We start from the raw sequence: 12999 nt of genomic DNA, 5'->3' as shown, positions 1-12999 counted from the left end.
TCAAAAGGCGTGGCTCCAAGCTCCTACGCTTACAGCACCTTTTCGAGCGTTGATCCAGGGTTGGTTTATAGGTAGGACTCTGATATATATCATCCCATTTGGGGCCAGGACATGGTAAAGTTCCAGACGGGAAAGGATGGGACAGCACTTCGACCTCCAAGTTGGCTTAGAAATTGCTGAAATAATTAAGATTTTATTAAAATATTGATTTATTTTAAAGAACTATAAAGGGATTTATAGATGAAGGTAGACTTTATCAGCTTTTGAAGAAGTGCGATCTGAAATCTATCTATTTTTCTATAAAAAGTTATGTCCTTTGGATCTCTTATTTACGAATCCCTCAATAATATTTTTAAAAAGTAACTATATTTTATGATTTATCCAAAATGCATTAAGCTCTTTCAAAAACATTATAAAGAAAAGACCTTTATAGAACCTCTCCAGAACCTTTAAAAAAGTTCTTCCATCTATTTTAGTATACAAGTTTATAACTGATTTAAACTTTAAACGGTTTCTTCTAAAATCACTTAAAAGTATTTAACAAATCTCCATTATGTATTATTGTTTTAAAATTATAAACATTCTTTTTGAAATATTAGACATTATCTCCAAATATTGATTTATTTTCAAGATATAGAACCTTGATGGACCCTTCTTTTGAAGAACTTCCTCCTGAAATCTATATATTTTTTTAAAAAATACTTTTAATTGATTTTACCTTAAAATGCCTTTAAAAATAACTCGAGAATAGTTAAAAAAATTACTATATTATTTATTAAAAATTTATAAAACGTCTTTAAAGACCTTTATAGATCATCTTTTAACAAAGTTTTCTTTGTAAAAACTAATATTATTTCATTTAATACTGTTATACTTTTATTTCTGAAGTTTAAACCGATTAAATCTTTAAAAATTCCATTTAAAAAAACTACATATTATCATTTACTCAAAATTTACAAAACTTCTGTAAAAACCTTTATAGAACCTTCTTAAAGAAGTCCTTTCCATCTACTTTTTTTTATTAAAAACTTTAACTGAATTAATTTGCAAGCAACTTCGTTAAAAATCACTTTATAATATTTATAAAATCTCTATTATTTATTATTTATCTAAAATTGTTAAGATTTTACTTGAATTATTTAATTATATTTTGATATTTTGAATTATTATATCAAAATATTGATTTATTTTAAGAAACAAGAACCCTTTAAAGAACCTCTTTTAAGGGATATTTTTCCAAAACCTATCCAACATTTTTATAAACAAACTTAAACCTTTATTATCTTAAAATATTTTTAATTAAAACACCAAAGAATACCAAAAATAAACTTAATTTAAATATTATATCTCCTATATCCCTAAAATCCTTAAAAAAAAACTCACCTGACTTGGTGGAGCAGCCACCACAAAGGTATCCTCGTTGACGGCCTTCTGTATCTGAGCCCTCAGAGCAGCAGCTTCGCGTAGATTCTGTTGGGTGACCACCACCCGGACGACCTGCGATGATGGCGGCACTGTAGGTCCCAGCAGCCAAGTGGGAGCCACCACCTGACGACGCCACTTGACCGGAGCCGCAGCCACCAGGCCCAGCCACAAGATCATCAACTGCCAGCGCATGTTGTTCGAGATGGAATGATCCGATTTCCGGAAGAAGATTACCACAAAGACGTGGTGGATCACGGAATGTGAAAAACGTGGTCTTTTGGAAGAATTTACAATGTGAGAATTTATTTTTTGTGGCAGTGAACACGAAAAACTGTGTTCTACAAACATCGGTCTTGAACATAATCTTGTTTTGTTTTTTTTTACAATTCGTCTGGTTTTAAAACAAAACTAAAATATTTAAGTAAAATAAAAATAAAATAAAAAATCTTGGATGGGGGATTTGAAGGGGAACACAATTAACTATAATGTCTAGGGATTAACTTCCTCGGCAGGTGCATCTTGGGGCTCGTCCTTGATATGAACATCATCGTCCTCCTGGTCCTCCTTGCTGTTCTCGTGCAACAGCACGTATTCCCGGGAACTGAAGCCAAACTTAATGACATCCTTCTCCATGAGTTCATAGTACTTCCGGCCATCGATCTTCTTGTTGTTCAGAAACGTCCCGTTCGCCGACTCCAGATCGATGAGGTACAATCGGACACGCTTCCCCTGACTGCCGTCGTCGCGCTCGAACGGCACCAGACGATACTGCAGGGCGGCATGCTGTTTGGAGCAACTGGGATGATCCACCGCCAGGTCGACCACCTTGCGATCGCGTCCCACCAGGAAGCAGCTCTGCCGATGAATGTGGAGCGTGGGCAGGGCCGTTTCGCCCTTGAAGGGATACAGACGCCAGCGGCGTTTGGGCTTGCGGGCCTCCGGAGGTTCTGAGTATTTAACCACCACACCATTCACCTTGTTGGTGTCCTCGGTGAGGGCACCGCTCAGTCCGAAATTGGGTTTCTCCTTCTCCACGGGCTCGTCGTCGTCGGGTTTGTGGGATTTCTCGTCGCCCTGCTTGCCCCACTCGTACTGTTCGTCGTCGTTGCGATTCCGGTTGTCCCGGCGCTGGTTACGATTGCGTCCAAAGTCGCGACCACCACGCGGCTTGCGATCTCGAGGGCTGCGACTACGACTGCGTCTGGAAAGGGGAATATTTCATGGAATTAGTGGTGTTCTGAATGGAAACATAAGGATTACAATGCCCACCTGGCTGGTCGTCTTTCGGGGGATCTACGCTGACGGTCCCTGTCTCTATCTCTGTCTCGATCCCGGCGATCGTTACTCCGGGGCCGCCGCTCCTTGCTACGCTCCCGTTCTCGTTCTCTTTCCCTCTCCCGTCCGCTACGGTCGTGGCGGTCCCTATCCCGATCACGATCTCGCTCCCGTTCCCTCTCCCTTTCCCTGGAACGACTATGACTGTGGCGACGTTGCTTCACATTCTGGCGACTGGAATTGCCCCGTTCTGGGCTATCCCATTTGGAACGCTGCTCTTGCAGCTCCTCCGTTGGTTTCTCCTCCGCCGGCTGGGGCTTGGAGCGTTTCTCCTGCTTCTCTGACTTCTCCATCTTGCTGCTGTTCCGTTTCTTCTGCTGACTGCTGTGGTCGCTCTTGGCGGAGCTGTTGCTGTGGCGGCTGCTCGACGATGAATTGGAGTTGTCGCGTTCCCGGCGCTTGCTCTTCTTGGGTTTTGTGGCCACCGCCTCGTCGGTGGCGCTGGATGAACGCCGTTCTCGTTCACGGCTGCGTCGTTTGCCCATTTTCTTTTGGCTAAAATCGTTAGGCGTCACAAAAACAGGAGAAACCAAAAATTAAAAAATGGCTTGGATTATCAGCTGTCCGGGTTATCGATAAGAAGCCGGCTGTACGCGCAATAATACCGTAACGGTATATTTTTTAGAAAATATTTGGTTTCAGTTAAAAGATTTCAATATAAATGTTTAATTAATAAACAAATTATTTTTATATATATTTTTACAATGAAGTTTAAAGCCAAAAGACTTGATAAAATATATCGATTTCTGGTATTTTTTTCTAGCCTTTTTCCTGCAGAGTTGTCAGAGCTGCTAATTAGAGATGGACTTTTATCGATAACTTGGAATAGAATCAAAGCATTTCGCAGAACGCCAAGTTTTTATTTAAATTCGTATTTTTTTAATTAAAAATAGTAAAGTGATTGTGATTTTAGAATAAATACGCGTGTGAAACGAAGAAGGACATTCGGAAAAGTGAAAAACCACGAAATGCTTTGAAAAACATTGTTAGAATCCACAATTAAGATTCTAACGGTAAAGGACACCATTTTTTGTGAGGCTCCTGGTGGACATCGTGGCCTCCAACCATGTCGCAGAGCTGTTGCCGTATTTGCTCGAGTCCTGAGACTAAAATCGATATATTTTTGCCACAAAATGGACATCTATTGCGACAGATTCGCTCCATAACAGGAATCGAGGTAACCTTACTATCTATAGCTACTATATCTTTTCTAAGACCTATGTATTACATCCAACAGTTGATCCAGAACTCGGACTGGCCCGGCTGGATGTGCCAAACGTGCATGGTGGACTTGGAGGGAGCCATAAGATTCCGTCGTCGTTGCATTCTTTCCGAAAAGCAACAACTTCGGAGGAAAAGAACCAACTCCTTGGAATCAGAGCCACCGGAAGTCGAAGAGGAAGATGTCCAGCAGCTAGCAGAGGATACACTGCCTGAGGACCAGCTCCCCTTTGCATGCCGGCACTGCCCGAAGAGCTATCTCACTTTGAAACAACTCTCTGCCCATCGTATCGTACACCGGGATCCAAGTAACAAAGATACCATCACTGACCTATCTTGTGGCACGTGCGGCAAGGTGTTTCAACGCCGGCATGCTCTGGAGTATCACATGAGCGTCCATACCGGTGCCAGGAACTTCCCCTGCCCACATTGCCCGGCACGGTTTGCCCAGCGCTGCAATCGAGAAACTCATGTGCGGAACACCCACCTCAAGCTGCGTCAGTTCGCCTGTCCGGAGCCGGGATGCGATCGGCACTTTGCCCGGCGACGGGAGCGCGATCAGCACGTTAAGACCATCCACCAAGGTGAACGGGATCTGATCTGTGATGTGTGCCAGGCCACCTTCAGTCATCCCATAAACTACAAGAAGCACCTGCTGACCCACACTGAGGTCAAGTCCTTTGGCTGTCCGATATGTGGCAAGTCGTTCAATGCTCCCGAAAACCGGGATGTCCACCTGTTTGTGCACAGTGTCTGCAAGGCGTACGAGTGCTCCGTTTGCGGATCGGGCTATATGCGACGTCAGCAGTTGATCCAGCATAGTGCCACTAGTGGTCACCACAACGAGCCAATTGTGCGACAAAAGCCGCAATTTAGTGCCGTTTTTACCCAGAGACCTATTAAGAATACCGCTGAGGAGACTGAGAAGACTGACAAGGTGCTCTACCAAGAGACGTCTCTCGTAGAAGAGCTTAGTTCCACAACCAATATAGAAGATGAGTTCTTGAAAGAATTGCAAGAGTATGATACTTGATACTTGATACTTTCAACAGGTATGAAAGTAATTAAGATTATCTCAGGGCAGTTATCTTTCTCTAACTGATAAGCATGAGGCATTTTGTATAAATAATTAAATATATAATTTATTAAGCTATAAATATAAACCTATAACTCTTTATAACTACATATATCCATTCAGTACCAAACAAACAGCTGGAAATGAATGAAAAATCACAATATAACGAAAAATAACAAAAATATATTACGGCATGCAAAGCATGAAGTTAAAAAAAAAAATAAAAAAAAAAAGCAACTAGCGAATGAAAAAGTGAATGTCGCCGTTGCACTTAAATAAAAAAAATATACAAAAAAAATATACAAAAAAAAAATGTAAAACGAAATGTATGTAGAGGCCTCTCTCACCCCCACTCCTGCCTCGCCACTTTCCTTTAAAAAATTAACCAAAAAAAATCATAAAACATATAATGGGAGGGGGGGCCTAACAACAACTGGTTGCAACAATAACGTTGAAATGAAATTATTTAACACCTTTTTTTATGGCTCATTTGGCTATAGTGTTAATGTCTGTGGCTTGACCCCGCCACGACAGTTACTTGCCCTCTCTAAAGGGGTCCATCTCCACTCGATATTTCGCACATAATTCCCTACCCATATTGATCGATCGATTGGCTACCCAATCATGGTCAGCCATAAAGCTGTCATAAGTGTGCCCTTAGCCCCCTCTCTGATCCCCGCCCCTTTGAAAAGCTTAACCCATTGTTAAATTATCTAATTTATTGTTGTTGTCCGCCTTTCGATTGTTGTGCCTGAATGAACTTGTCGACACAGTTAGGATTCCAAGAAAGAAAGAAAGAAGATTGCCCAAGTTGTTTTTGACCCTGCCCCAAAGTTCGTTTTTCTTCCTCTTCTTTCTTTTATTTAAGATATTACCTCAGTCACAGGTATGTGGTTTTATGGGGTTAACCATGTAAAGGGGGTATATTTTATCAAGTTTAGCTTTTAAATGACATTTTTGGGTTATGGTTTAGGAAGGGGTTCGACTGTGATTCACTTTTTTTGGAAAATATTTTATTTAAAGGCTTAAAACTTGGTAAAAAATTGTAATTTTGTAAAATTAAATTGTTAATTGTTTTATTTTATGACTTAGTTTAGTTGATTTCATCTTTTTGATGATATTTTAGGTCTGGGGTTCGACTCTGTTAGAGGAAAATTTTCTATTATTTTTTTATTTTAAAATATATGACCTAAAAACTTGAAACTTTGATTAAAATATATAATTTTTGTTAAAAATAAATGGTTATTTTCTTATAATTAGGTTTAGTTTAGTTTATTTTAGCTTTGAAATTTAATTTCTGGTCTAAGGCTCGATTACGCTTAGTGGAAAATTATTAGAAATGTATATTTTTTTTTAATATTTCACCTAAAAGCTTAAATCATAAATACAAAAATCTCGTAATTTTTAAACAAATCGTTAAAAGGTTATTTTTAGGGGTTACTTTAGTTCGCTGTAGCTTTTAATTTAATATTGTAAGGCTTAAGCTCGAGTTCGACTCAGTTTAGTGGACGATAATCTTTTTTTTTTTAAATATTTGACTTAAAAGCTTACAAAATATGCTAAAAAAGTAAGCTTTTTAAAAATAAATGATTAACTGACAAGTTTTTGTTCTTAGTTTAGCTGAAAGAGACTAATATTAAATTTTTGGCCTTGGGTTTGACTCTGGCTGAGGAGGATGAAGTATTTTTTGTTTATTTCAAAATATTTGACTTAGAAACCTAAAATTTTGGTAAAAAAAAGGTGTCTTTATTAAAAATATATAGTTAAAAACATAGTATTTAAGATAAATTTTATTTAGTCTAGCTTTTGAAGTAATTTTTGAGCTTGAATATGTAAAGGAGTTAGACTATGGTATTACTTTCCAATATTACTTCTAATATTTGACTTTAAAGGTTAAAACTTTGATAAAAAAATGGTTAGTTTTTCAATAATTTTTAGTTTAGAGTTCAATCCTCAATAAAGTTCTTATTTGTTTCCCTAAATCTTAATATATTTTAAATAACTTTACCTACAAAAACCCACCTAGAACTCTAGTAATTACCTAATTAGCAGACCACTACCGGGTAATTTAATTTAATTCAAGTATATATTGTGAAGAGGGGTTACTCCACAACCTCATACTCTCCACCCATCTGTCTGACATGAATTACAATCGTATATTTTAATTTCATCACCATTTCGGCTTAGGCTCGGGTTTCTTAAGTTTTATTTATTTGTTTTTTTTTACGATAACAAATTCAGAGAGATTTCGTGCCTATTCAGAGACACAAATAATTCCCATAATAGCATAATAATAGAAACCCAAAGACAATGAACCTGAGATTTCTGTGATGCACTACCAAGAGCTGGCTCACGTCTTGATGGCGAATTCTAGACACTTCCGTGACGGATGTGGCGATGCTCTGATAGCTCTGGGATTCATGGCAGTATTATGCAAACGTGGGAGCTGGGGGACCGGGCGTCAAGTTCATAAAGCGGTGTAGGCCTAGGTCAGGTTATTTGATCTGACAGATATCGTATACTATACCGCACCAGTATAATCCCCATGATCGGAGGCTTATCAACTGGGGCCGGGCGCCTGTCATGTCATCCTTTCACTTTCGTTACGTCGCTGTGCGTCTCATTTCTTTGATGTAGGTCAGCGACTTAAGGATCAAATGGCCAAAAACTGGTTGAGCGAATCACCAGCCACCGATTGCGCAACAGAGATTGGATTGGAAATGGGAATTGGAGTTGATGCTTCCATCTTTCAAGATGATTAATCCGAAGACCATTCATCATCTTGAATTCCAGGAGTGAATGTTATGTCCAACTCCACCTGCAAAACCCCATTCTGCATTCCAGCACAATGATCTATTAGGAGGTTCGGTCTGGTATACTAATGGGTTTCACCCACATTTGATTGTAGCTCGGATTTGTGATTCGAATTTCAAATAAAACTTTCATCTTGTTGAGGGATTTTTTTTGTTGCTTGAAGAGTAAGTTTGCTTTCTGATAGAATTGGGGTTTTATTTTATATTAAAATTTTGAAACTTAAAAGACTTTGAAGCCTTATTTTAGGTAAGACATGGTCATAATGTAGGTTTTTATGGTTGTTTATTTAAAAATCTTTGCCTATTAAGCTGAGGTTTATAAAGTCGAAAAAATTCGAGGTGTGAGGTTCGACTACGGTTAGGAGTTTTTCAAATATATATATTTTTTTAATGAAAATCTTTAGTCTCTAAGCTAAGGTATGTATTTGATGGTGTATATGTATATGATAGGCTCTTAGGCTTACTCCTTTTTGTAGAGGAATTTTTCCTCTCTTCCTTCTAGAAAAAAATCTACCTTTAAGGCTGAATATGAAGGCTTTTGTATATGAACGGGTTCGACTACGCTGAGCTATATTTTTTTAAGAAAATCTTCACTTTTTAAGCTGAGGTATATGAAGGAATACGAACCCGGTTATAAGACAAACAATATTGTTTTTTCTTTAAAAATATTTAACTCTTTTTAAATACAATCTTTAAAATCTTACAACAAATGATTCAAAGCTATAACCATTTTTTAGTAACTACATTTTAGTATACTATTAAAGAGCATAGCAACTGATTAGCTTTACCTTTCTCTTTTTTTTTAATGATTTCATTTTTTTTCCAAACCCGAAATCTAAATGGGACTCGTTCTCCCGATTATCCATAAATTCGTTCAAAAATTACCTCTTCCAGAGCTCAACAAAAACAGCCAATTGGGAGCTGATTAAAACTAATTTTTGTAACGTGGATGGATGATGGACTTGTTATGGAATTACTGGCCTGGCCCCTCTCCTTATTATTAATCTCCTTTAATCAAGCTAATCCAACCGGATTCCAAACGTTAACCAACTGGATGGCATTACTTTGAGGGGATTGCTCGAATCACTCGTTTAATTTAACCTTTTTTTTGACTATTTTTTTTTGGGTAGTTTGGGTGTCTTTTTTTTTAAATAAATTTGGAATGCCAGTGGCGTAGTGCTATAGTTTCTCGCAACAAATGCGAATCACAAGTTTCAAGCGAAATCCATCGAAATCCGTAATCGGAAAGTATAATTCGGAGAGAAAACTGGCAAAATCGTGGTATATGTTTGGAATATTAACCATTTTCTTTGGAGACTATCCAGATGGAAAAAAACAGGGAGAAAGGCTACAAAAAATTTCCCTTTTTTTTAACTCAAAAATATATTATTCTTCTTTTTTTTTTTACTTTATTTTTATTTAATTTTCTTAATCTTAAATTTAAAAAACAATTAGAAGGAGATAGAGAGAAAGTGGGAAAAAAAATACAGAAAATATTTCGTTCTTAAAATTATTATTATTTTTTTTTTAATAATTTAATGATAGCCATGGGTGGGCGTGGCCGGTGGCAAGTAGCTGCTGGCGGGTGGCAGATAGGTTGCCTCCGGCTCAAAAATGGGCGTGGCCGAGTCACCAGAGTGCCCGGGTGGACCGTAAAGTTGCGCCGGTGCTGGATAATCGTAGCCCGGCGACGACTGCAAGAATGGAGATGTGGGCGTGGCATAGTCGTAACCGGAACCGGAAATGGCATTCGAACCGGAGCTCTCGTGCTTGGCGCCGAGGAAGGCGCTCGGCTTGAATGGGGCCTTGCTGAGTTCCAGATCATGGCCGGAGGACGCGGAGGAGGAGGAGGAGGAGCCGGCATGGATGTCCGTGTGGAGGGCTTGCGGCTTGCTGGCCGTGTACGTGAAGTGGCCCAGACCCTTGTGCCCCAGAGCATATACCGGTGTTTCGCGTTCCTGGTCACGTTCGCGTTCCACCTTGTGATCGGATTGCTCGAGGATCTGGACCTGGACGGGGGAATCCTGATGCAGCGACTCCTGATGATCGTAGCCGGGGATCAGCGGGACACCGTAGCTGGTGAGGGGAGTTCCCTTGCCGAAGGGCGTCGCGGGAGCATCGTAGGTATAGCCGGAGTGCTCTTCGGGAATGGGATGCTGGGCGTAGTGACCGCCACCGCCGGCGGAGGATGAGCCGTGTCCACCCAATCCCAAGGCCTGGGTCAGTCCGTGCTCCAGAGCGTGTTCCAGGCTGTGATCCAGGCTGTGACTGGGTCCGTGACTCGGTGGTCCGTGGCTGATTTGATGCCCGAAGCCGTGACTGTAGCCATGGGAACCGTGGGCACTGAACGAGGGTCTGCCATGGACTGGTCCCGATCCGTAGCCGATGCCGTGACTGCCTCCAGCTCCGGAGTACTCCGGCGTGGCCACTATATAGGTGCTGGTCTTGTGTCCGTTTCCGAGGAGATTCAGGTAAGAGGATGCTGCTCCGGACGAAGGTGCTCCGTACTTGTAGCCCAAACCGGAACCGTGGCCGTGACTCACTCCGTGGCTCAGTCCATGGCTCAGCCCGTGACTTCCCCCGTGACTCAGTCCATGGGCACCTGCGTAACCGTGACTTCCGGCAGAACCGCTGCTCGTTTGGACAATGTACGTCTCGATCTTGGGACCACCGGATCCTCCGGAACTATAGTGATGCGGCCTGCTGCCATGGGAACTGGAACTGCCACTGGAGTACCCGTACCCGTGACCGTGCGACGAGCCGTAGTGATGATCACCGCCCTCCAGGTGGGCATATTCCGTGTAGGCGTGGCCGGAACCCAAGGCATTGCCATGATAACCTCCACCACCTCCTCCCACCCCGCCGAAGCTCAGGTGGTTCTCGTAGGCGGGCGGCAGGTACTTGTGGGAGGGGCCGTGGTAGCTGGACAGGCTCCCGAAGCTCAAGGCGGCATCACGTTTGGGTTTCGATGAACTAACGGGACTTGCAACCGGAGTGGCAGAAGAAGAAGAAGAAGCAGACGCAGCAGCAGCAGAGGCGGCCCAGTAGCAGCAGAAGAGCAGTAGAACTGCTAACGGTAATCCGGCGTATCTCATTTCGTTTTTTTTTTAAATAAATTTTTTAAGATTTTACACAAAAAACAACAAAAAAAAAAATTAAAAAAAAATTGTAAAAAGAAAGGTAAGCTTTCTTCTGTAAACCGTTATCCTTGTACACTCTGTCTTGTTCTCTCTCTCTTTCTTTTTGTGGCACCTTCTCGCTCTTAATCCGTAATGTTGCGCTGCCGTCGACGGTTTGTGGACGCCCTCTGCCAGTGGCAACCCTTTTATACGCTTCCACTCAAAAACAACCGCGAAGAAGCCGAACTCGGCTCCAAAACTCAAAAAAAAAAAAAAAAAAAAATCAAAACTCCATTTCCACTCAAAACTCCCCAAAAAGGGAGGGGCGTACGAGGGGGGCTTCGCTGCCGGCGGCAGCTGTCAGCCGCCCAAGCTGAGACGTCGCGTCGCCGGCAGCGATGCGCAAACGGTTTTGCATACCGTCTCTCTTTATATATCTCTCTCTCTGTCGCTCACGCACGCATACACCTGGTCGGGTCGGCACACCTTTCCACTCTTCCACTCTCACTCTCACTCGGGGGGCAGAGTGGAACAGTGGGCTTGGTGGGTTATTTATAGTCAAATATTTATTTAAAATGTATTTTTTTTTGTATTTTAATGGGACTTGTTTTAAATTATTTCTTTCTATATTTTTCAAGTTTTTGCTTTTTGAACTTTGGGTTTTTAATATATTTAATGCTTAATTTTGATATATTTTATTATATTTTATGCTATTTTTAATATTTAAATATTTAATTTTGGCTTAAACAAGCTCTTATTTATTTGTGGCTTGTTTTACAAGGGTTGAAGTATAATTTTCTTGAGTTTTTCATTGTAAAACTTCCAACTATGAAAATATTACGTATACGCCTTGGATTTTAATCTTAAATTTAGTTATTTTTTTACATTTTCTTGTATTTTTCATCAAAATAGTCCTTTATTTTGTTGAATATAATTAATACCTATTCTTTATTTTTTTTAAAAACATTGCAAATTTTCAAATGCCATTTAAAAATATTAAGTATACGCAGTGTTGTATTTTATGAACATGATTTCATGCTTTTCAAGTTTAAATCACACAATCTCTCATAAATTCTTAATATAAGGTATTTAAAAACATAAAAAATATAACTAAAAAGCTAAAAACTCTATCTTAATTTAATATTTTCCTAAATATTACGTATACATAGCCTTGTAAAGCTATAATTTCTAAAAAAAAAAAACAACATATATTATATGAGTAATATTTATATATTCCCTTGATATTTTAATTTCTTTCAGGTTTATTTTATGCTCATATTTTGTTTTTTATTTAATCTTTTATAATTTCTTTACCTTTAAACCCCCCTCTTATTGACTTTTCTCTCCTCTACTTTTACTGAAATTTTTCATCCCCTTCCTCGGCTTTTCGTTCCACTGTGCCAGCGAGTGCCAGCCACTTGACAAGCGCCTCTCAAGTTCAAGTGACACTTTTTCATATCACATGTCCGCTGGGCCACGCCTCCTCCACGCTGCCCCCTTGGCCTTGCCACTTTGTGCTGGGTTTTTCCCAGCCCATCTGCTCCCCTTTTCCTCGGCAAGTCGGCATGGCTTATGCGTAAATTGCATTTAATTTACAGTAACATGCCTCTGCCACTCTACCTCTGCCACCCTGCCACTCTGCCCCCTTTCTACGCCTGTTTTCTCAGCTGCGCAAAATTGTTGCAAGTCGAAAAGCGATTTGTTTTGCCACCGCCGACATTCGGGATCTTAATTTGGGTCTTTGCCGCAACGTAGTCTGATGTTTTGTGGATTGGACAGTGATTTGGCAATACCAGACTTCGTACCGACTTCTTCTGCCAGTCTCCAAGCTACACGGGGCTTTCCGCTAATGGCCCCAGACCCATCATGGCTAACTAATGGACTTGGCCCGATCTTGGTGGGGAATTTATGAATGCAAAATATACAAAATGTAAAGCTATGTTTTGTCTCTAACTTCTTGGCCCTGAAAAAAAAAACAAATAATGTATTTAAATACTAGATATATATATAT

General features: G+C 40.3%; 4 protein-coding genes across 4 annotated transcripts; 1 reads left to right on the top strand and 3 right to left on the bottom strand.

The window, feature by feature from the left end:
- Window positions 1-19: 19 nt before the first annotated feature.
- LOC108124928 (uncharacterized) lies at window positions 20-1773 on the bottom strand. The gene is made up of 2 exons (XM_017240891.3): window positions 1384-1773; window positions 20-176 (listed from the first exon to the last, which is right to left on the bottom strand). Exons 1-2 carry the CDS (start codon window positions 1771-1773, stop codon window positions 90-92), a joined length of 477 nt encoding a protein of 158 aa, XP_017096380.2. The 3' UTR covers window positions 20-89.
- On the bottom strand, window positions 1712-3374 carry LOC108124918 (uncharacterized). Its single transcript, XM_017240880.3, has 2 exons — window positions 2695-3374; window positions 1712-2626 (listed from the first exon to the last, which is right to left on the bottom strand). Exons 1-2 carry the CDS (start codon window positions 3243-3245, stop codon window positions 1915-1917), a joined length of 1263 nt encoding a protein of 420 aa, XP_017096369.2. The 5' UTR covers window positions 3246-3374; the 3' UTR covers window positions 1712-1914.
- A 206-nt stretch (window positions 3375-3580) lies between these two features.
- Window positions 3581-6000, top strand: LOC108124936 (gastrula zinc finger protein XlCGF8.2DB). Its single transcript, XM_017240905.3, has 2 exons — window positions 3581-3937; window positions 3998-6000. The coding sequence occupies exons 1-2, from the start codon at window positions 3827-3829 to the stop codon at window positions 5012-5014; spliced, it is 1128 nt and encodes a 375-aa protein (XP_017096394.2). The 5' UTR covers window positions 3581-3826; the 3' UTR covers window positions 5015-6000.
- A 3348-nt stretch (window positions 6001-9348) lies between these two features.
- On the bottom strand, window positions 9349-11180 carry LOC108124903 (filaggrin-2). The gene has a single exon (XM_017240854.3). The coding sequence runs from the start codon at window positions 10962-10964 to the stop codon at window positions 9405-9407; it is 1560 nt and encodes a 519-aa protein (XP_017096343.2). The 5' UTR covers window positions 10965-11180; the 3' UTR covers window positions 9349-9404.
- Window positions 11181-12999: the final 1819 nt, after the last annotated feature.

This window comes from Drosophila bipectinata, chromosome XL, assembly GCF_030179905.1.
Source record: "Drosophila bipectinata strain 14024-0381.07 chromosome XL, DbipHiC1v2, whole genome shotgun sequence".
NCBI lineage: Eukaryota > Metazoa > Arthropoda > Insecta > Diptera > Drosophilidae > Drosophila > Drosophila bipectinata.
Note: the sequence above shows the minus strand (reverse complement) of the source record. Positions and strands in the feature narration are given on the sequence as shown.